This window comes from Falco biarmicus, chromosome 7 (assembly GCF_023638135.1).
Source record: "Falco biarmicus isolate bFalBia1 chromosome 7, bFalBia1.pri, whole genome shotgun sequence".
In the NCBI taxonomy this organism is placed as follows: domain Eukaryota; kingdom Metazoa; phylum Chordata; class Aves; order Falconiformes; family Falconidae; genus Falco; species Falco biarmicus.
The window spans coordinates 23,281,379-23,305,706 of NC_079294.1; the positions used below are offsets into that span (position 1 = coordinate 23,281,379).

At 39.3% G+C, this 24,328-nt stretch overlaps 1 protein-coding gene across 11 annotated transcripts in view; it reads right to left on the bottom strand.

Annotated features, from left to right (window-relative positions):
• The window catches only part of NUMB (NUMB endocytic adaptor protein), a 96,162-nt gene that overhangs the window by 2,325 nt on the left and 69,509 nt on the right, over positions 1-24,328 (bottom strand). For 3 of the 11 annotated variants that reach the window (XM_056344921.1, XM_056344922.1, XM_056344919.1), the window contains exons 3-10: positions 20,646-20,720; positions 15,268-15,300; positions 9,563-9,637; positions 7,518-7,658; positions 5,819-6,020; positions 3,298-3,600; positions 1,385-1,534; positions 390-533 (exon numbers count right to left, since the gene is read on the bottom strand). In XM_056344921.1, coding sequence (XP_056200896.1) covers positions 390-533; positions 1,385-1,534; positions 3,298-3,600; positions 5,819-6,020; positions 7,518-7,658; positions 9,563-9,637; positions 15,268-15,300; positions 20,646-20,720 — 1,123 coding nt within the window. The remainder of the gene's footprint in view (positions 1-389; positions 534-1,384; positions 1,535-3,297; positions 3,601-5,818; positions 6,021-7,517; positions 7,659-9,562; positions 9,638-15,267; positions 15,301-20,645; positions 20,721-24,328) is intronic. The other 8 variants (XM_056344924.1, XM_056344930.1, XM_056344923.1 and 5 more) reach the window with 7 other exon arrangements.

Sequence of the window (24,328 nt, forward strand, 5' to 3'; positions counted from 1 at the left end):
ACTGAACAGAAGAAATGAACTTCTAAAGCCTTTAAGCAACCAACTTCATCCCTCCTTACACACACTAGTGGAAAGAACGCAAAAAAATTATTTCTGGTACACAAAGATTCTTTCCCCTTCATCCCCAAACACACACTATTTTATTACTTCCTTTTTAAGCGCTGCATTTTCTAGAATGCTGCCAAAGTAAGAATCACTCCAGCTCATAGACCCAGAACCAGTGAGTTCATTGCTTCCCTCCATCCACTCGTGCAAAGGCTACTACTTCCAGCTTTTGTTACTGTTCCTTCCACTTGCCATTAAGTGGCATTGACAATTGTCTCAAGGGCTCTATTATGCTTTTGATCCAAGTTCTCGTAGCAATGCACCGTATCTACTTCCAATCTTACCAGTGACCACGGCTGCAGCTGCAGTATTAGCAGCAGAAGCATGAGCCCAAGGATTGGTTTCACGAACTGGCATAGCTGTGGACACTACAGCAGCTTGGGATGGTTTAGCAGCAAGCACACAGAAGGCAGAGGCAGTGCCATTAACTAAAATGGGAGCAGACAACATCAGTGCAATTAATTCATGCAAGGCATGCATAGGACTGGAATATTAGTGGGCCACGTCATACCTATCAACATACAACAGTTTTAGACACTTCCACAGGACAGCAGTTTGTATAAATTAGCCAAATTGGACTGACAGTTGATAAAGCTAGTAAGTTCCATTTCACTAAGCCAACGCTTGTTAACAGAATTGTGGGATGGTGGATTTTTATGTATTTGTTGAGACCTTGAGTTCTGACGACCAACTGAAGATAATTTTTTTGATTTTATAGAGAAGATACATGGCTCACCAGAAGGTACTGTATGATTAATTTTAGATTCAAAAGAAGAACAGATTTTAGATGCAAAGTAACAATAACTACATTTAACAAGAAGTTCTTTTTGCAGACAACTTGTATAAAACCGTATCAGTGAAATGAAGATTAGAGGCTGCTGAGTTCTACAGTTGGCATCTCTCCACAACTTATCTAAGAGCTTGTGTGAAAAACAGTAATCATGTGGTAGCACAAAAACCTCTTCCCTTGGGGGGCTGGGTTCCTGTGACACACAGTTGGTAAGGTTTTGCAGTTCAGGAGTCAGAATGTTAAAACAGCCATTATCTCAAAGCCAGTCCCTTTTACAGGTAACTATCGTGTGGCAGGTGCGTGAGCTTTTTGTTAAAAACCAACACACAGAAAAACTAAACAGACAAGATGAATAAAGCAGGATGCATCCCCCAAAATACTGACAACAGGACTTGCACAAGAAATTAAGACTATATGTTACTGGAAAGCAACATTATGCACATTCAAGCCTCATCCAGCACAACCACAGCACGCAAAGAAATCACAAACCTTGAAAGGCAGGAGACTGTGGTGCAACCACCGTCACTGGTTTTGTCATGGGGGCTGAAGAGAAAGGATCTTCTGATGGTGTGCTGAAAGCACTGGTGATCTGAGAGCACAGGGCACTGATGCTGTCCGTTTCCCCTTCTACCTCAGGGACTAAAATGTAAACAAAATTCATTAAATCGCAAGTTTAAAGGGTACAGAAACAACTTACAAATTGCAATATAATTAGTTCCCTTATGTCCTAGATGGTCCTGCTACTGATGTGCACGACAGCTTTTTTCAAAACTAGCATTGACGACCTGACCTGAAATAGAACACCACATCACTGTATTTTGTGACTCAGTCAAGAGGGTAAGGAGATCAGCATTCCAGATTTAACATCAGTTGTGAGTTTCTCTGTTAATGCAAGATGTTCATTTCAGAAAATAAAAGGGGTTTCTATAGCTTTAGTAGAGACCCAAGTCTTTCAGTATTGAAGTGCTGAACATAAAGAATTTGGCGGTAAGATTTGGCGCTCTGTGAAATGAAAATACTTATGATAGATTTAAGTGTTCCGACAACATACTTCCACAGTAACTAGATGAAGTTTAACGTGCCGACAGCAATGCACAGTGGCAAGTTAAGTTTAGAGTTAGAATGTTGGCTGCTCCAGTTCAGCGGTGGCTGAAACCCCTAGTTCCTGTGAACAATGAAAAGCAAAAGCTGAATGCTCAATTAAAATGGACGCTCAGTTTTAAAACAAGTATCAGCGTAACGTGGATAAAGTAACATCTGGAGTAAAACTGGTGACTTAACAGATGTTCTCATTATTACTAATTGCACTGCTTTTCGGAAGTACTGGTCATCAAAAGTCCTTCACTGCACAGAACTGACGCGAGCAGGCGTAATTAAGCACAACAGTATAAAAACCGTAAGCCGTCTGGACACAACATGCACCTTCAGGGGAGGCATGCCCCAAAATAAATTCTTTAAGGGTTATTCCAAAACAGTACATGTGGTGTGACAGTAAGCAGCACTGGCAGCAGCATACGTGGGAACATGCGTCAGAGATGTTCTGAATCATGAAAAAACTCAGACTGTGGTGTGCTCAGTGGGTCCCACTCGTGAGCAGTGCACTACTGCTGTAAAACTGATAAACTCAGCGCTGGTCTTAAAGCACAGGCCACCAGATAAGGATTGTAAGAGAAGTCAGACTAGGTATTTTTATTGGTTTTGCCTATGCCACAGTAATTTTTACTTTAAAGCTTCGAACCCTAAAACTAGCTCTGTTGCCAAATGAGAGTACAGCTGGCCTGCAGGGTAACCTAGCTAAGGGGGTTCTAGGACATTATGCAAGGTTTTATATTGGGATGACTCTAGAAAACCCCGCTACCATCACATGAAAACTGTACCACGCATTACCGATACAGCCAGCTGTACCACCTAAACAGGAAAGCTGCTTCTAATGCAAGGTGAAAAGCCATTTCATTGCTCTCAAAAAGAGGAATGTGGACAGGCAGAAAGACAGACTGCAGAAAAGCATCATATGATCCCATGACAAGTGGTTAAGGCCTTGAAGGGATTTGTGTCTCAAGATGCCCTGGCACTGAGTGGAGGAACCGGTTCAGTGACTCAGAGGGAAGAGCCAGCACCTGCTAATTCAACACCACCCGTTCCTGGATCACTTCAAGCTGTGCTCCAATATTTCAGACAGTGATTAGAACTGTTTGTCTTCTGCATGTGAATATTACATGAGAGTCTTGCCTATTCCCAAAGCAGAATTTTTCAGACATGGTGATGTTTGTTCATGAGAAATGATCCACATGAGGCAGGAAGAAGAAATTTACTAGAAAATAAGGAGTTATTTGAAGGCACAAAGAAGAAAAGGAGGAAGAGACAATTTATGGTAATGTTTCACTGGAACCATTTGGTTTTACCTGAGTTTTTCATGGGGAAATCAGTCTTCCTCTGCACTGTTGAAGGCAGCTCATTTATTCGCAAAGACAACTGGCGTTTAAAAGGAGACATCTTTTGGCTAAGCGCAGGGAAGCCCCTGAAAGACCCTTGCCTGGCAAGCTGTTCTATAGGGGCATGCCTCCGTGGAATAGCGTGGGGATTGCTCATTTCTTTATCCATAGAGGCCGCAACTTCAGCAGTAGGAGAGGTTGGTGAGCCAGAAGAGGGGGCAGTATTGTTTGGTGCAGTACCTGGTGCTACTGTTTTCACTTCTGTTTCAACTGCTGGAGGAAATAGGGTGAGGTTAGATGAGTAAAGCAAAGTAGCGTTTAACTGCCTGATCCTACTCCCGTTTGTTTTGAAAAGAGAAAACTGCAGGAATTTGTGTAACTAGTAACTCTTCCAAATAAGTTCTGAATACCACAGCGGAAAAATCATTTCTGTATACCTTCACTGTTCTCACCCTGTCACTTCACATACATCCAGGACTCCAAAGCGAAGCTTACTAAGGCTTGCCACTTCACATGTATTCCTTCTAGCTGTTCCCGAGACCTCCGCTCTAGAAATACTTGCAAATTCATTTATGATTAAGACTGAAAAGCTTATTGCACATTTGAGACCTTTACTTTGCCTCACACAGGACTATGGCTGAAGTATTACTACAAACTGTATTAAATGACTTAGGGTGGCACTGCTCAGCAGCGGCAGGGAACAGAACCCAGCTCTAGGACCTTCTTTTAAAAGCCACCCTCCTAGCCCCGCAGAATCAGCAGCAGCAGCCCAACACACTGCACAAGCTTCCGCAGGCCACAGGCAGTAGCACTTAACAGGTTAGGCTGCGTTCAGTGCCCAGGCTGCAGTTCCCCAGCTCCTCCAGGAAACATGTTACAGGCAGAGGAAGCGTGCTGCAAGGCAGACCCAGCCCCCAAGCTGACAGGCCTTGCTAACACCAGGCATGTTTACAGTGAGTTCCTGTGTCACCACTTTAACTGAATTTAGCTGTAATGTTACCTCCTAACCACTAGTTAGTTGCACTGGAAGCTCCTCCAACTTAAAAGTCAGCTGCTTCATTTTGCAGGGTTTTGCGTAGCAACACAATGCTGCTGTCAAGCCAGGCCTAATGGTAGAAATGTAGGATTAAGCCTAGTTTAAATCGCGACACTTAGGATTAGAGTAACAATGGGGGATTTTTCCATCTTTAGGAAAACTCTCTCTCACTCATATCGTAAGTGAATGGGCTCTGGGGGCAATAAATACAACTCGTCAACACAGCAGGAGAAAGGAAAATCTCACTATCCTGTGTGAACTCTTATTTTACCTATATTGCTTTCCAAAATTTTTAGGAAAAAGTTACTTGTTTTGTTGACACATCAACAGAGTAACTAGAAGTACAGTGAAGAGAGGAGTCACACTAGAGATTTCTGAGGAGCTGGAATGGTAGGAGGAACTAATTATGTTGTCTTGCAAGCTTCAGTACCCATGAGTTGCAGCTGCTCGTTCAAGTGAAACTTTTCTAATCAGTCTTTCTTGGAAAGGATTTCACACACCTTCATTGAGTCAAGATTTTGACTCATGCCCTCAAGTAACAAAGGCCTTGTGTTTAAGCTTCATTTAGCACATTCTAACACTAACGTATGGGAACAAGCAGATGGATGATGAAAATGAAGATTAAAGTTTTGCAATCGAGCGGCAGAATAAAACTTGCTGTGGAACTCTCTGAAACAAAGTTCAACTCCATTGTAAAAAGGGTTATGAACAATATTTATAATACCTATTTTTCATTAGCTACAGAACTCCACTACTTGTAGTAAAACTTGAGTAAGATGTTCTACTTTCACTTGAACTTCAGAACACTTCAAATGGCATTTTAAATGGCTAAGAAGTAAAAACTAACTCCTCTAAATCAGTTACTAGTTTTGAATGTAATTAACAGTGCAACAGTTATGTGTTTTATGGGGAGAGGGTTGTTGGTTCCGTTTTTATAGAAAGCACACTGTGATTGATCTGTTCTTCCCTCATGCAATGTAACTCTACACATACACTTTGTAACCTGCCTTAAAATCAAAATAAAAATACATTATTTTCTAAGAAAAATGTGTATCAATTTCTGTTAATTTACCATAAGCTTTAGACTACAAAAAGGATTACTTCGGGTCTGGCAAACTTGTTACATTTTTATAACATTTTTCTAATAAGGCCTTTTAGTAAGGTACCTACGGTGTTCTCTGCCATAAAGCAGGCTGACAAAACAAAGCAGGAGCAGCTTTCCGTATGAGGCCACTTGTACTTCTTCTAGAGATATGGGGAAAAGCACCAGGAGTGAACCTTGGAACATTTTTCATCTTGTGAAGTAACAAGCACCCAGGAATATGATTTGTACATCATCAGGTTCAAGAGAGGGAACGCTGCAAGGACATTAAGCCTCAATCCTTACAAAGGCTCCAGTTCTCCTCAGTGCTGGTTTTGCTCACTATGGATGACTGTTTAAGTTGCACCCCGTACCTTTAGCATCCGGCATCTGTCTCATAATTTCCTCTCTCTCTGCTTGTTCAGTAGCTGTAGTGACCCTGAATGACCCCTCTCTAGTGAATGTGGTTCTGCTGGCATCAAAGGTGGCAGTCACTCCACACTCCTTCTCTCGCTTCTGCTTTCGCTCCAGGCATGCTGCAAATGCACAGCCCACGGCATGACTCAACCTTTCCCCCTGTACAAGACAACATTGCATCATACAGTAACTGGAACAGAAACATAAACGTGCTTCAAGCATTGCGAAGTGATAACCTGCCTTTACAAGAGGGATCTAATTAAGGCACTAAAGAGAACTACTCTAATTGGCCACCTTTTGTATGGCTCTAAAATTAAACCTGGTATACAGAGTCTCAACTACTAATGCACACGCAGTGTTCAAGGCCACCCAGAAATGAAAGAGATTGTTGGATAATCTGTTTATTTCAACTGCTACGAAGATTCTAGTGCGATAACGTGCCTGCACTGATCCCTTGCCTCTGGATACATTTGAACACTAAGAAACTCTTCTGAAGACATCTTAAGCAGGTATAAGTCCTGAAGGGCAGGTAAGTGCTATTCTCAGGTGGAGAAAGTTTACAGGGGGCTCAGGGAGACACCGCCCAGTGTGCAAGCCTGAAAATGGAAAGTACAAATGGTGACTACTCTTCATGGCCCTGACCAATGCACAAGCTAGTACTAAGAGGGCCTTCTCAAAAGAGCTTCCATTGTTAACCAGTGAGGTCAAAAGGATTCACTATCCAATAACTGCAATAAGGAAAGAAAATTCAAGTCAGAGCAAGTCCAGCCATCCAGCTGATATGGCAGCTACAGTTGAGCCAGAGGCACTATTACTACCAGTAGCTCAACTCATCTACTACAATCAGTAAGTGAATTGACCTGTTATTCACAGAGGAAATTAAAAATGCTCCAGCTCTGACATACATTTAACTGGGTATTTCTAACTTCATTGTTTCTTTTCAAGGAAAAATAAGAAATTGTCAAGTATAATTGCTCCAAACATGCAACTATGTTGAGTTCATGCAAGGCATTTGCACGAGGTCTCAAGCGTTTTGTATAATATAGGTGGGATTCAACGAAAAGCAGAAAGAGGAGAAAAGGCCAGATCAGGGACTTCAACTAAAGTCTACACAGCTAGAGACTGACAAAGGTAACTTAGTTTCAAACCTTGTACTGGAAAAATCTCTAACACTCAGAAGCAAACAGGATGCTAGTTTAATTCAGTTTAGCTCTATCCCTTAACACTCAGATGGTTTTCTATTCAAGATAACATTAGCATACAAGAGGCTAGAGTCATAAACACTCTGTATTTACTCACTATGTTTTTATCCTGGAAAAACTGTCACTGCTGTTTCAGTTTTTGGCTGTGTACATTTTCAGATGAGAATATCTTCTGTCTATTTTTAGAAGAGTAGTTCCCTTCTGCTAGAGATATCTGAGGCTGACTGCGTTCCTTTTATACACATGCTGGGCACCGTTCTCTCCACAAGACGACACCACAGAGGGATGGCAAATAATTCAGATATAAAGAATTAGAACTAAAATAATTTTCAAGGACTAAGTAATATTTTAGCTGAAGTCAAAACATATTGAAGTATTTTAGGTAGTTAATTTCTCTGACCATAACTTCCAGCTAGAAGCTAGAAGAGTTGGGCACATGCCATGTTAAACTTACCGTGTCCTTCACAGCCATAAAGCAGTGGCATATCCAGCGTCTCGTTGTGCCATCTCGACAGATGTATGAGAATGCCCGGTCAAAGTTCCTGTCTGGTGCGCAGAAAGAAACCTTCTCTATTGTCTGATCAACTATAAGATCCTAAAGGGAAGAGATCCCCACAATGAAAGAAATATGATGAAATATGGAGAAACACTCGAACGAGTAACTTTCAGTGTTCACTGCAAGAAGATAAGTTCTGCTAAAAAGAGGATAGCCTGATGTGGCTCTAATTATCTGTCAATGAATTCACCATTCAGAATCTATTCCCAGTAAGAAACAAAAAGGACAGAAGACATTTTCCACCAGCCACCCTTGGTAGGAGTGTGCCAAGGCACTACTTAAGAATTTAGGGACACAAACAATTCCCAAGATCTGTCCTCTAGACCATGGAGCTCACATTTTTGTTTCATTTTATTTTTACAGCAGCTCCGGTAGCCTTGCAATCAAAAAATCTTTACTGTGGTTAAAGCACAACGCTGAAACTTATGGAAGAGGTCTGCAAGTGCGAAAGGTCTAGCAGCTGCTACACCAAAAGCAAAGCTGAACTGCTGACTAGCTAAGCAGGGAGGCAGAAAAGCACCAGCAGCACTGGTAGTATCAAACACCTCTGACTGGTTCCCAGGCATTGATGGGAGAAGTGTATCTAAAAAGGAGATAGTATAGTCTAAGAACTATACCATGTTCAGTAAAAATTATCTTTTCAGTATTTTTTTCAAAATTGTTTCTTTTGGTTTGTGGTTAGTACTTGGCACCTGTGCTAACGAATTCAACCACCAGGAGGCAACAGTATATGCTCTTTTCCAGTTCTGCACTTTCCATTACCTCCAGGCTCCGCACAAGTTATTAATATTCAAATTTAAAAGATTAGATATATGCAGTAATGTTTCTAAAAATAATCTAAAAATATTTTTAAATGAGGCAATCGGTAGTCTGAATTCACCTACATCAGTATGTTTGTATCAGAAACTGAATTCTTACGAGACGGTAACTTTAGTGCTGATGAACCATACCATAATAGCAGCCCTGGAGAAGTCTAGCCACAGAGCAGGTATTTGACAGGCATTCATACTGTAGGAGGGATGTTAATTATCTCTAAATGCTTCTCAGTGTTGGCTTGCAGAAATAATCTTTTTAGGTTGATAAAGTAAGGGTTAAATGACATGAATGTAAAATTAATTAATTTCAGCCTAATGAGAGTTAAAATTGTTCTGACAGCTGTGCTATCTTTTAAAGTACTAGTATGCTTACAGAGGCAAGCCTAAAGGTCTTGTTTCTCATTGCCTACATCTAGATAAAACCAAGAATATTACTTGCACACAGGCACCTTGCTGGTACATATAGTACTATTTCACAATAATAATAATTAAAAAAAAAAAAAAGTAAAAAAATTCTAGAAGGATGCCACGAATACATTAGTATTCCACTTTGGACCAACAGCTTAGATATCAGAATTAGAAATTATTGAATTTGATACTCAGTTACTATTTAGCTTGAGTCTGACGGCACACAACCGCCCTATTTCATTTATTCCCTTCATTCCATTTTTGGAAGCTAGCTCTTGTTCTTTCAGATCCATTCTAGGATTTGGATGCCCTGAAAATTACATTGATTAACATGAGCTTGCTCATGTATTACTATTGCAGCCTTCTGCAGTGGTGCAGAACGTCAAGGGACTCTCCAAGTTCAATATCAACAGAACTTAACAGGAAAAAAAAATATGGTTCTTCAGGTAAATGCAACAAAAAATATGCCAGGCTTGTGCTACCTGCCACGTTTTATGAAGTATGTCTTGAGAGTAGTGTGGAATTAATGGGGGGAGGCGGGGCAGGGAATTAGCAGACATACATATGTTTACAAAGCAAGAAATGGTTAAACTAATTATACACTTCAGTCTTTCTTGCAAATACCAACATTTGCATTAACATAAAGAGTGGTGTCCATTTAAAGTTATAGCACATACATTATTACAGAGAGATTTAAAATGTTTGTCTGTGAAATCTAACCTTTGTTTTCTCATCTACAACTCTGAGTCCATCCGCCGAAACCCACAGGACTGCTTTAACGGCTTTCTTCCCAGACTTTCAAAAAAGAAGATAAAAAGGAAAGAAAAAAAAAAAGTTTTATGCCAACAGCATGAGACTGCCACCCGCTTCCCCTTTCCAAGAACCATAACATTAAGTGTAGATGAAGTCCACGGTCAGTAGGGTGCCCAAAGCCAGATACTCAATCCAAGTTGCAAAACATTCAGAGAATCAAGCCAAAGCCAGTATTCCAGAAACAGCACGTTGTGGGGATGGGGAGAGGGCACAGGACAGGTGAAGCAAAAAAAAAGGTGTACATCCACTGACAGTAAAGAATTCAAGACTGACCAAGTGGGTGAAGAATTCCAGTAAAGAATCAGAAGACACTAATTCATAAGGAGTTACACCACAGGTAGCTTCTTTAGCGCAAGTTTAAACATAGGAAAATTCTTACCTGATATTTCCACCAGCCCTACCCCTTCTGCCCCCATAGTCGCATGGCAGAATCATGGCATCACCTTAAGCCAGTGTTAAAAGCACCCAAAAGCCATCAGTTACTATGTTATAAGCTTAATGCTAAGATCAATCATCCAAACATGTTTCACTCGTTTATTAAAAGCTAAATGTCACATCTTGGAAGAGAGGTAGAAAAATATGGTTTCTTAACCATTTGGTGTGTATCTTGAAAAAGCAATGGTGTGTGGCAGGCTGACGCAGCGGAGGAGCAGTCTGGCTTTTATCCAAGATCTGACTGCGGGAACTTTCAGCTGCTGCAAGCTGAGGGTAAGTAGAAGTAGGAAACACATCAAGGCTTCAGAAGCCATTTAAACTACAGATTCTTTCTAGACTGTTTACTTTTTAAGGGAAAGTTACAGAAAACAGTATAAACACTAGACGTGATATTCTTCTGCAACTAATTCAATGAACAGAAAATATGTACAAGATGCCAACATAATTTTACTGGTTTTTACAGGGAACTACTACTACTAAAATAATCCTTTAAAAAAAAAAATAGGTGTTGCTTTAAATTCACAAACCCCAAACTTTAAGCCAGCTAACAAAATATTCTCCCCCTCTTTTGAAGCACTGGGTTTACATAGTTTGTGGCAGCTAATGGCACCCATCACAGACCACTGCAGGGAGTGAGAAGAGCAACAACAACAGAAAAAGATGAGGGGGTATCAGCTAGTGGCTTCATGCAAGAATTGCAAATTTTTAGTTTGTTTGTGGTTTTTGTTTTTTTTTTAATAGTTCATTGCAATTGTATATAGTCTATATTCATACAGCACGTAATGTAGCAAGGATGCATTTTGGCACGAGTTACATGTTCCAAGTCTGCAATATCAATTTTAACACTTTAAGGTTGAAATATCTTGGAGTGAAAAGTCTCCTGTTATATCACATTGGTTTCATTCTCAGACAAAGCAGCAAGTGTGAAGAAAATGGGTCTGGCAGAACTTCTGTTTGTTTTTGGGGAGGAACTATCTGTCCCAATTTCAGAAGCGGCAATGACACCCCAAGCATTTTCAAAAAGCTTGGTGAGAACAAATAATGGCACTGACTTGTACGGAACAGTGATTAAAAGAGAAAAGAGAGAAAATAAGCACAGCATGAAAGCAAGCTACAGAGAAGTGCTTGCAGAAGCAAGATTCTAAATATCCATGCAGCCTGCTGGATACCCCAGAGAAGGTTTAAAGTAAAATTGTCAGGATCTGGAATGCCTAATGGAAAGAACATAATTCACAAAGGAAAATGTACTTAAATTTACCATCCTATGTGTTAAAAAAATACTGCAGCATTTAAAAGTCACTTTTTTCTAATATTAAAAAGTAATAAATACTGATACTCACAAAATATACTCAGTATTTTCAATGCTTAGCTAGCTTCCATAGCCTAGAAGTCCCTATTAATCCCAAACCCAAATGGTTTATAGAGGTCTGTCTCCTTGAACTGTTTTTAAAAGCAGTACCAGTTTCTTATAAGCCATTAATAGTCTTAAAATCCTTATTTCAAGCAAATACAAACAATCAAGAGACAACATTGCCTGCAGGTAATTGGTTTAGATTACCATCATTAGAAACAGAGATACATGTCTTTCCCCAGCTAACAATAAAAACCTTGTTTCTGCACAAATAGTAAACTGTTCCTGAAGTTTGTATTTAAGTTAAGTTTAGCTGAGCTGGGTACTTCATAAAGCAGTACTGATCTTCAGCAGAGCCACTCTTCACCTGCTATTTTACCAAATGAGGATTTAGCTAAGACATAGGAACTTCACGTTTCTCAGGATTGAATGAAGAAGCTAAAGGCTCCTCTCCCACTGGAAACATAAGGTTCCTCATGCAAGATAACCAAACATGGACCTGCTACGCTAACAGAAAAACAAAACACACTTTATCTCACAATTCCTTTTTCTAGATTTATGGTGGATGCAGCACTCAGAAGGGGTGAGACTGTAAGTCCATATCCCAAACCCACAGCTACTACTGTTAGGCAACATACCTTCCCACCTACTGAATCTCCAGCTAATCTGTGCATACAAGTGATATATAAAAGAATATACTTCTCCAAATCAATTTATATTGGATATACAAATCAAAGTACTAGTCCGTTATGAGTGCGATATTGCCAAGTAAATTGTGATTACAAACCGGATATGAGCATTTGCACTCCTGGCACACACCGGACAAAGATCAGACCAGATGCAAGATACTGCATGGGAACTGAACGCCAATGTAGGATTGCAGCTTGTCTAATAAACACTGGAAGACAGAGGTGACTCCAAACAAAAGTATGTAAAGCAAATGGCCAATATTCATTGGAATAGTGTGGTCTAAAATGTTGCTGCCAAGGGACTCATCTAGACATCCCTATCAGTAGCTTGTCTTCATATTCAAGAGCTTTTGGATGACAGCACTGCTGGAGGAGAGCCACGTGTGGCACTGACTCCCAGGAGCCTGATTTGTCAGGGCTGAGTCAGCCCCGATAGAAACTTTGCTGCTCAGCACTTCTTAGGAGGTCAGTAATCTGCTCCAATACGAGATTTGTTATCTGGGCTAATTTCAGAGTCCTCAGAGGTCTCCAGGAGGAAGGGCGAGGCACCCATCCTAACAATGAGGCCCAAAACCAATGCAGGACCACTGTGGGCTGGGGACAAGGGAAACCTCTCCAACAAGTGGCGATGCCCTACAGATGGGTATCCACACACACAAAAAAAAGATTAAGATGAAAAGAAAATTAAATGGACTAAGTCTGAAATGTACATTTCCTAATTAACAGTGCAGGTCATGGCAATTTAACTATTAGAAGTGATAGGAACATGGATATAAGTAGCAGCTATATTGTAAGGTAGAAAACAAAGTTTTAAGGATGCCAGAGTAGAAATAAAGTTGCTCAATATGCATTTTTAAATACTTCTGAATTGTTTCTAGTCTTTCTGCCTATTTTGCTCTGTCCTGGGACTTACAAACAGCTGTAAGATGTATCTGGAGTCTGAGCTTATACATAAAGAAAATTTTTCATTTCAGACTGTATAAAGCATTTCATGATGAGAAATACACGCGCTCAGTGGAAGCAAAACATGAGAAAGATCACTGAAACCGTACCCCTATTCATTACAACAGAAAAGCTTTAGTTTTAAGACATGTAGGGCTGCCTAAAAAGGCAGTTGATTTGGTTACATTGCATATGTACACAAAATAAAACTGCAGAAGTCTAACCTGGAGCTATCAACAGACATCTCGTTTTCATTTAAAGTTGAATAGAACATCTTTTCAATGCTAAACATTTGAACATTTCAGGACACAAATCCATCAGATTTACCTTTTAGGGGGAGAAAAATATCAACTGGGAAAGCAGCAAACCTGTCTAGACTGACTTACTGAAAGACGCTAGCGTGGTTTAGGCAGCTCTGCAGTTTGAAATATTATATTAATCCTAACGCAAGGCATCTGCAGAGAAATTACAGATGAGACAGCCAAACGATATTAAGAGTTATTAGCATTTCTCAATTATATGTGAAGAGAACAGCTGCCTTTCCCCCCGCCTCCCCAGTTTTCCCCTAGATTTGGGCTACCATTGTAGGCCAAAGCTGTAATAAAGGCACTGCCATACCGGTGCTGTGGGGAAATCTAAATTGGATTTAAGTGGTTTCAGTGCTAATTAATGAAATTTCACAGGCTGTAGTAGTAGTACATCCCTCTTTGGCAAAATTTTATAATAAAAGACAAAGCAAATCTACAAGGCTGCAGCAAAGTACCAAACTTCATTAAAAAAAAACAACCAAGATGTAATGGGGAAGCTGGGATATTTAATAGACAAAAATCTGTCGTTGGCTTTTTTAGTAAGTGGTATGCAAATATCTGTCCTTTTACATCTTTGCTTTCTTATGTAGCCTAACATAAGCTAATACCAACAAGCAGAAAGAAAACTAACATATCTGCTCAGGCTGAGGTGGGGAGGTCTGTTTGTTTGTTTTAAACAAATTGTAATAGTACTTAGCATTTTCAGTTCTAAAGCAAATGGCATGTTTTGACTTCAGTCTTTTTAGATTCCAGCTCTTAACTTTTATTTGTGCATAGGAGCGATCTGATTAATCTGCCAGATCTCCCACCTATGGTATTTTGGCCCTAAAAAAATATTAAAAATAAGAGCCTCTTACTTCACTGTCACTACGCTGTAGATGCAAGCTTTCCCAGATCTTAGGGAGAAACAGCCATCCCTGTGCGACATGCATCACTATCTGAATGAACATTGAAAACGGAGCAGCTGAAAAAAACCTTATTTACTCCCCAAGCAAAGCCAAAACAAATTCGTGACCAGAGACTAATCTGCTCCAAAAGACTTTTGTACGTATGGAAGTTACAAACCCGTTAGTTTCTATTTAAGCCAAGATACATTTTATAACAAGATACATCAGAAGCTGATGTTTTACAGGAATTTTAAATGCAGAGGTAGGGAACTGATGAGAGGTAAAAAAGAGAGAGAGCTCTTTCTTTTAGAGGTCTACACGCTCTGCTTTGCAGAGATGTAGACAGCAGGACCACCCAGCTGTCAGTACAGCACATTATTAAGACAGGCAAAGAGTTGCTTCCCTTCGCATCTAAGACACTGTCCTCATGAAAACAAGAGCAGTGATAGCAAATTTTTCAGTTACACAGTTGAGTTGCAATTAGAAAAACATAGTAGGTAAACACCTGGTCTCATCTTCGTATACCTTTGGATTAGAACTGTGTCAAAAAAGAAAGGTTTAAGAGATAGTATGTATAGGCACGCTGCTTTATGTATAGGCACGCTGCTTTCTTCCAAGGCTAACATCTGGGGCTCAATTCACAATGCCAGGCAGCTGATCGCAAAGCACTTACAAGGCACAGACCCCAACTGTTCTGTAGGTATTTGCCCAGGTGATGTAGACTGGCACAAGTTTAAGGGTTTAAAAGGAAAAATCACATTTTTGGCGGGAAGACCAATCACTTCAGAACACTGGATTTCCAATACAGTCCATATGGATTTTCTGTTTCAGTTTGCTTTTTTAAACCATATTCTTTGTTTGATCAACATACTTCCAAGTAAGTTTTAGAAGTAAAAATTCTGAAATGCATTAGGGACTCTCAACACCCTGATTTTATGGCAGTGCTATACCGGGGATGTAACTCCTTATAGTGCAAGCACAAACGAGGCATTAAACTTACTTTTCCAAAGAAGCCTTTGAAGAACTTCCTTTCCTGGAGGAACAGGGGGGACAAGTCGAGCGCTATTACTGTAGGTAGCTAAAATGTCCCAGGGTTTCAAACCAACAAGCACACACACAAGAATAGGGTTTGGAGGGAAAGGAAGGGGTTTTTAGAGTTATCCATGAGAAGGTGCGACAGGCAAATGTGAAAATAATCCCATGAAAATGCAGATCGAAGGGCACGCACGCAATTCTAATAAGCTACTGCCCTGAAATTGGTGGAAAGAAGAGAACCTCAGCCCCAATTCATGCAAAGTGGTTACTCTGTTTTCATTCTCTCTTGTTTAGTGTCTCTTTTAGTTAGGTTATAAACCAAACTTGGCAGCAGGCATGGTGGTTAAACAATTAAAACGCTGTGCAGGCTCTTGTGAATGCAAAGTTCTAACTCCAGAATTACAGTCAAGTTTGCTCTGCATTGACCACTCACTCCCAAAGCAAACGCTTTGTAAGCTGGAGAAGCATGTATGGCTAGTATAACACACTGCTTCATTTTATTCTGTTTATTCGTTGCTTTGATTTACATGCTACTCTTACACTCCACATCTTCTGCAGTCTTCTCTGAGCAGTGAGGAATTTCATTTTATCTTGTCGTACAACTAAAACACAAATAAGATTCCTTCCTCTTTCACCCTCTCTAAAGCTTTCCAAGGCTTTATACAATATTTACACAAATAATAGATATTAATTCTGCAACTCTGAATTGATAGGCCGAACAAGACCCCTTTAAAGTCAGCTCTAGACAGGGACAGGCAGTTAGGCAAGTGCAAAGATACCAAGACCTGAATTACAACTCCCTAAATTTCTTCAGCCTGAAAGCGATTACACCGATTGCCCAATTCACATTAAGAAAAAGACAGCACACAGTTTTAAGCAAATTTGCATGCATTTTGGTTTAGTGGCTTTATTTTGTTACCAGGCTGTGAAAAGAAAACTGCAAGATCGGAACCGATCTCCTGACAGAACACTTCACGAGGGCTGGTGCTCCATGAGCACAGCCACACGCTGCCCCGTCTTTGAGGGAAGCTGACACGGAGCACATTGCTGTTCTTGCGATCTTTCCAAATTGTTTTGCTTCTAAGAAAGCTATGGTATAATAGTAACAGGGAGGAGGTGGAGAATTGCAGATGAGACAGAGAGCATCTTTGTGACAGCCCCTGACCCCAAATTACCACCATGCAATTCCAACCTGTTGATCGCTGATAACAGTACTATATTAAAAATACTATTACAAATATCCTGAGGCAGTGCCTCAAGAATTGATTGATAAACAAGGTTATATTTAAAAACAAAGCCATGGTTCTGACGCAAGCCAACAAAAGCCAGGAAACACAAAGTTAAGAAGGGAGTGTCGATCTCGATTTTGCATTTCCTGCCTTCTGTTGCCATGTGCCTCTCTGCCTGACGTCCTTCCACACAGCTTTATACTGAGTAACATTATTTATGTCAACTCAGACACTGTATAAAGAACATCTCTAGAGTTCAGCCAGCTGAAAAGCTTAACAATTTTTAGAGGCAGGAATGGTTATGTATTTCAACAGGATATGCTGAACACTAGGAGGGGAACTAATGGATTAATCACAGTGATGTATACATAATGAGAAGGGGCTGGATGCTGCTGCCAAGTTGAGCACTGACTACTGCATTAAACTAAAAACCAGCTTTTTAAAGATAGCAAAAGCTAAAGAGATTCACCAGAAGCTACCTCATTTTTAGGTGATGGTTAATTTTGCCGTCAGCAAAATGCTTGTTAAACAAGATTATTTTTTTAAATAAACTAGACACGGTTAATGGAAAAGGCGTCATGCAAAATGGGTTTTAAAAAACACTAAGTTAATGTAGTTTAGAGATAACTAATGCATGTTTTGAAATATTAAATTATGTCTCTTTACCTGCTAAAACAAGAACATATATTAAAACAAATGCATCATTTAAAACAAAAAGTGGCAAGTTAGAAACCAATACTACATGCTAAAGCCGATTCAAAATCAAAACATGACATGAGAGAGTATACTTTTGTCTTTATATGATGTTCCCATACCTGAGTCAAATACACTTACGGGGCCCTTACAAAGGTATGTTCCAGTTTGCGCTAAATATTCTAAATGCAGTTAAATGTTTCTGAAGAAGCCATTTAGAGCTTAGTGTCCAACTACAAGGATCCTACCAGATATGAAATGTATACACAGTTAGTAATACACCCCTACTATGGGAAAAATGCAAGCTACATTGGTAATACCTACCCTACAAAGGGAAAAATGCAAGCTCCATTGGTAATATAAAATCCCCGTTAATAATACACTGACAGCTGAATATATGTGTTTCTGACCTAGTCGTGAGACTGCAGTGCCATTTTGTCAGACAGAAAACAGGGACATAACTCAAGTTTGTCTTCATCCATTCTAAATATTATAAAATGCAAATTATAGTACTGTTTCAGAGCTATAAAACTGTAACAACAGAATACGGTATGGATGAGGGATTCTCTAGCTAGACATGGCTTCTTTTACTCAGTTGCCAATTAAACAATGCCTGAATAAAATGCTTGCCATCATCTGGCTTCAAGTTCTGCAAAATGCAATGCTCAAACCCAATTATGCCACATTAAACAAGCAGGTAATAATAAAAAAAAAAAACCAACTTGAAAGTTTATTTCCCACAATAGAGACACACAGATATTTGTTTGCATCTTTTCTTTCAAAAAGAAAAGCAGAAATGAAGCTATTCCTAAAACCAAGATTAAGACTGTTTCATATTCTTCTTGACAAATGCTATAAAATGTTTTAAAATCCATTAGTCAATTCTAAAATGAACAGACTTCAGTTCCCCAAATGAATTGCAAACTGTTGGAGAGCAAGAATTAAGAGAAAAAAATATATCCATTAAAATAAGCAAAGACAGACAGAACTTAATTTTTAGAGGTTACAAGCTACAAGTATTTAAATTGTGCCTAATTTTTATTGACTGGATTTATAAAACCTACACGTTACCTGCAGAGAAAACAATAAAGATTAAAATAGGCCACAAACATTTTGATGTAGTTTAACCGTATGAAAAGCAAAGTCCAATTTTGCTTAAGCTAGTCTCTGTTTGAGCACTGCAACTCAAACTTGTAATTCTTTCAAGACCAAAAGAAAGCCCATCAAAATAACCAAGTACCGTGAAAGCAAGAGACTACTGAAAAACCCAACCATTTTCTTATCACATTCCTTGCATGCTGAAACATCATCCAGGGGCTTGGCTTTTGATAATTAAGAGAGGATATTGTACAGAAAAGAGCTTTCAGTAATAGTAGAGTCCTTAAGAAATGCACCCAGTTTAAAACCTACATGCTGCGGGTAGGAGGGGCAGGGGCTGAACTGCAGTGAGCGGCTCCAAATGAACCTTGGATCTGATGGAGTCTATCAACTAAAGCACACAAAGAAGTTTTGGTAATTTGAATCTTCCTCTTGGGGCTCAATGAGAATTTCACCTCTACTTCTCAACTTCCAAATCCTGACAAAGGAGACAATGCAAATAGCAATCGTAAGAGGTGTTGTGTGCTTGTGTGCAATTTATATAAAGACATCAGAAACTTCAAACAGCAGAAGAAATCAAAATTATCTGAAGAAAAACACTGACTTTATGAGAATGGGTAAACAGATGCCATCCACAATTTGGAATAATGACATAGCACAGAATAGGAAAATGAATTTATTTACTTTCAGAGAATGCACTGTAAAAGTTAAGATATCCAAGCCTGACATCCGAGTCAGTAATTCAGGTGATCAAGAATCACAATCCTGGAATCATCCTGATTCCAGAAGAAACTGGGCACTATGCCTTTACTGTGTCGCATTACCTATAAGCTTAGCTACACTTAACTGGCTTGTAAGCTTAAGGTTTATTAGAAAAAACCTAGAGAACAACTACTTCACAGCATAGCTCCCCAGGGAAGAGAATGAGAGAAAGCAGATACTACTGCAGTGTTATTTGGTGTGCTAACAGAAAATACTCTGATAGAACAAAAACCAGAAGGGGAAAAAAATTGATACAATTCATTATGTGGTCAGTACTTGCACTTTCAGCTATGTAAAGTAAATCTATAGAATAAAGAAACTCATTTATATTTTGTGTGGCCCTTTTTAATAAAAATCAATCACCAATCACTGTTGGACTGAATGGGAACAGATGGGATGCGGCTTTAACAGGTTGCTATACATTAGCTGACAGAGAAAAGAACGAAAAGACTTGATTTTAATCAGAGCACTAAACCAATTCAGAAACTTTACAGCACAACAGAAGGCAGAAAAGATAACCTATAATCCTCTGTTGTGTGCTAGGAAGAAGGGAAGAACAGGTTTAATTGGAAGCCATTTCAGCTCTCCCATCTGGTGAGGAAAAAAAAGTGATGTCCAAGACCAGGTATCTTAAGTTAGCAAAGGTGCATTACAAGTGCTTGATGTACTTTCAGCAACTTTGTTGAGCTGCAAGGATAGAAGAGTTTCTTCCACTAAAGGCATCACTGAAGAATGTATATAGGCTAAGTCACAAGAGAAGTGATGAAAAGGACTGCAGATCTCTATCTCCATTCAAACTTCAAATATGAATGCTTTTTCTCCTTCTGTTCTCTTCAACGTTGTTTTAGCCTCAGTTCCTTGATAGACTGATCACTGCCTTTCTGGAGTTTGCTATTTCCGCAGGATTTTATGGTAATACTACTGCAGGAAAGAGATGACAAAACCCCTTCAAATGAGCCACAGAAATACAAAGAGCTTTGAACGAGTGCCATTTACAGGAGCAAACGTTCACAGAAGCCAAACTAAGAGCAGCCCACTTCATGACATATCAGAATTAGGCAGCCTTCAGGCCACTTTGAGCAGATGCAAGCCAGATTATTTCATGCATGACTAAAATGTTGCAGTGCATTAGAAAAAAGCAGCCTAAATCAAGTAATATTTTGTATAATAACGGTGAATTAAGTCACTATTAAAGTGGCAGGCAACAGAGGGAGAGAGAGAGGGGGAGAGAGGAAAAGAGAGAGAGGGAGAAAGAACTGTTAAAAAACAATGGCTGAAGTCCCATGTGGGTACCAACTTAGTCTGAAAGGTCACAGAGGATTTTTTACACATTTGTTTTGCAAATAGTTTCTGCAAGTAGAAAGAACAGTTGTAACTCTCTCCCTCTCATCATCAGATTAGCACGTCCCCCTAACTGCAGCAGTGCTCTCAAACTGGCCAACTGTTCTCCTAACATGGGTCAAAAGTTCAGTCTTTAGCTGGGGCACTGCTGCCGACCGAACCTTTTCCAGTAATGCTCACAGCCCCAAAGCCAACTTTTTCATGAAACAAATATACATACAGATTTCAGTCTCTTCACAGCATCTTCACAGATATGCATTCCTCTGGATTCATCCACTTCGACATGTCCCAAGTACTGCAGGAAAGACAGCAGGGAGAGAAAAGCTTAACAGTGGCTCCTTAAACTCCCTGGGTTTAAAAATCCAGTCTGAATTCATGTCAGTACAGCCGAGATGACAGACATTTACAGTACTTTGCTAGCCTTCTTTTAAGACCTATACTTGGAGGTTTGCTTTGTATTCACATGGGGCACCAGCATCAGCAGAAAAGCATAATACATCTAGAAATTTTGAGGGAAAGACAGACTTTCCTTACTCAGGGGGTGGTGGGGGTGGTGGAAATTAAACTGAAAAGTAGAACAGTATTTTCCTGCTTATTCAGCATGAGCTTTAGTCACTTTTTTATACTAGTGTAGCATGAAAACCTTAAGTCAATATAGAGATGACTATGAATAAATTACTTTTGAATAATGACAAATGCACTAAGTATTAAAAACTGCACTATACTACATGGTAAGATGTCCAAGTACAGATATGTCAACGTTGCAAACAGAAAACGTCATTCTTTTTTTTTCTTTTTTCCCCTCCTTTTTTAAAAAATTGTAAACCAAAATTTTTTGTCTTCATTACAACACCAGGCTTTCATGTGGATACTGAAACATTCCTCATTCTCACAAAAAATTGTTTAAAATATCAGTTTTCTGTAAATTCATCTTATCAAGCACTACTTAAAAAAACCAGCAAAACAACAGCGAATAGAAACTGCAAGCTTCAAAGCTTTTAAATTAATAACCCAGAATAGTATTAGCCTATAGAGAAAGCAATTTCAAGAAATACATCGAAGTATAGTGCTCAGGGTACTGTGGATAGTTTCATTTCACATTCTGTGGAAAAAAAGCAAGCTCCAGTTTTCCAGTTTCTCCCCACTTTTTTCAATCATAGTTCCTTTTGGTAAGGGAAGTAAATGTTCTCTCAGAAGCATTCACATCCTTATTCAAAGTGCTTAACTCTTGAAGAAATCCATAGAAATTATTCAGTAAAAGCTTTCTGAAATTTTGTAATAAGAGGTATAGGTCAAAGAAACTTAACCCAGTTTGTGTGTCTTACATTGTAAGAACTGTATGTAATTCAGCATGTATATTCTAGACTAGCTAGAGGGTGAAGAAACAGTTTTAAAATATCAGAATCAATGCTTGTGTCACTTACTGCAGTGGCAAACCCAGGCTTAATTATCTATTGGGAAGTCCCACTCCATTACAGAATATTCTGTCATGAGTTATTTGCAATCTCCCAGCTTTTGTTTCACTATTCAGGATACCATACTTAACTAGATGGACAAAAAAGTTTCACTCTTTAGCACCATACTGAAGCACTCTATCACAATAACATAACAGAATCCACTAAACTGACAAACTCACTGTTTTAAAGATTTAACGGAAATTTGAAAGTTGAGATTTTTTTCACGCAAGGCAGGATGCTCCAAAAGATACTCTACTTATCACCTACATATCATTAAGCTGCTGAAAGATTTAAAAGATCTTAAGTGACAGAGGGGTTTAACATTAAATCTCACTATGTGGCACTCTTAAAACAGCGTAAATCTGGATGGAACAATTCTGCAAGCATTTCATTTAAACTAGCCCTCGCAGCTGGAGAACAGCTTGTGAAATAAATTACATAGAAACTAGAAGGTAAATAAAAGAGATCTGACACTTTAGAGCTTTTTCAAAACGAGCTCTGTGACGCTGAAGCCTCATAATTGAATGCTGGAGCTGCCAAAACAGCAACTGTACTCCCTCAGCTGAGCTTGCTGAACAGTTGCACAAGATCTGAATTTCTCCAGAACACACACTAACTAGAAAATTTTCATCCTAAAAATACAGAAATAGTAACAACTAAAGATGCATTGACTATGTGTCTGGAAGTACATATTTATATCAAACAGATTTATATCTACAATATTGTAGCTGGATCTTCAGTTCTGCCACAGCTCCTCTGGAACTTCCAGAGATGCAGAAATTCTGTGGTTGTGCACAGTTGTCATGGGAAAGTTTTGGGTTTAGTTAACTTCAGAAAGTTTGTCAACTTCTCTTTAAAAAAAGGGGGTGGAGGGTAGGGGGGTGGCAGGCAGGCCAGTATAGACATGAACAATGCTGAGGTTTATAGAGGACAGAAAAAAAAAAAAAAGATGTATGTATGGAATAAGGCATCTAGTTTGCATGACCACTAAGTATCATACAAGTAAGAGGACAACTTTCGGCTTTCCTGAGCTATCTGCACATCTCATTTACCCCAGCGTAGGCAAAATGTTTCCAACTGAAGATCCAAACCATTCAGTCCCTGCACTTGGCAACCTGCCTTTTGCTTGGAAAAGGGAGAAGCAGAGCAGGGTAAATATTGCCTCATGTCACACTCCAAAACAGACAACCATTTTCCCCTGTGTTGCCAAACCTCTATTCAAGTCCCATGCTCCAACTTTCAGCAATCAGTCATGCCACTGCTGCCAGAGACAGCAAGTTTAGCTGCAGATTTCAATACCGCTTCCACTCCAGTGAATGGGGACATTATTACACATATCAAGTGCATCTACCCACACCAAAAGGGTACAATCCACAGACCTCATTGAGCATCAATCAATTCTGAATTATAAAAGAAATTACACTGTGACACAATACTTCTTTATGATATAAGGACAAAAGGTGCTTTGTTTGCACTTACACTTTACATTTTAAGCCCTTCATCAGAAAACACTTGTTCGTCCCATTGCACCATTTTTGCAGATGCCAGAAGCTCATCGCTATCAGTATCAGTGGCTTTGTACATTTCACAGGCAGTTTCAAAATTCTTCCTGGTTTGTTTGGGTTTTTTCCTGGGGTGGTGTGGTGGTGTGTTAATTCCTTATAGATACCAATACATTTTTAAGTTTCTTTCTTATAAAAATAACTTTCAACTGTATGACCAGAACACTGCGGTCCTCCTCTTCTTTTAGCCAAGTGTCCCTTAGGCACCAGGTCCCCTTCCAAGACTTCAGCCTTATTTCTAAAAACTCTTTTCCTCTCACAAGGCTGAGAGTAGACATACACAGCTCCTGTGTCTAACCAGTGCTACAATAATTTATCTGACTTTTAATGGGTAGTAATTAAAGACATTCCTTCAAGAAACTTGGCAAACAGCTCTGCTACAGACTGAGATAATTTCTAGTACCCTTGCATTTTAATCAGAAGTGTTAAATTGTAATTATATCACAACTTAACCTTAAATTTGAAACAGCTCAACTTAATACTGCAATAGCATTTTATGAATGACATTTCAAAATTTAAAAGAGAAGGAAAATATGCCTGCTAGTTAGATTAAGACATGGCCTGCTCCTTACAGCCTGAAATGCAAGTTAAACACCAGAATCTAAGACTTCACAAAAATAAATCATCACCAAGCTCTGTTGTCCCACCACAGAAAAGAGACTACATGGAAACCACTTTAAAAAGCAGATACACAAATCCCACACTTCTATACACAACCTTTCAGGATCTCTGAAAGGAAGTTCCCTTTCAAACTAAAGTAGAAGAAACATACTGTGAAGTGCCTGGGCTGCGACTTGTCCTATGTAAGTAGAATCTCATGCAAATCCATCATCGCATGTTACCACAAACACACTCAAGGACTGGGACACATAATTACTGGGTGC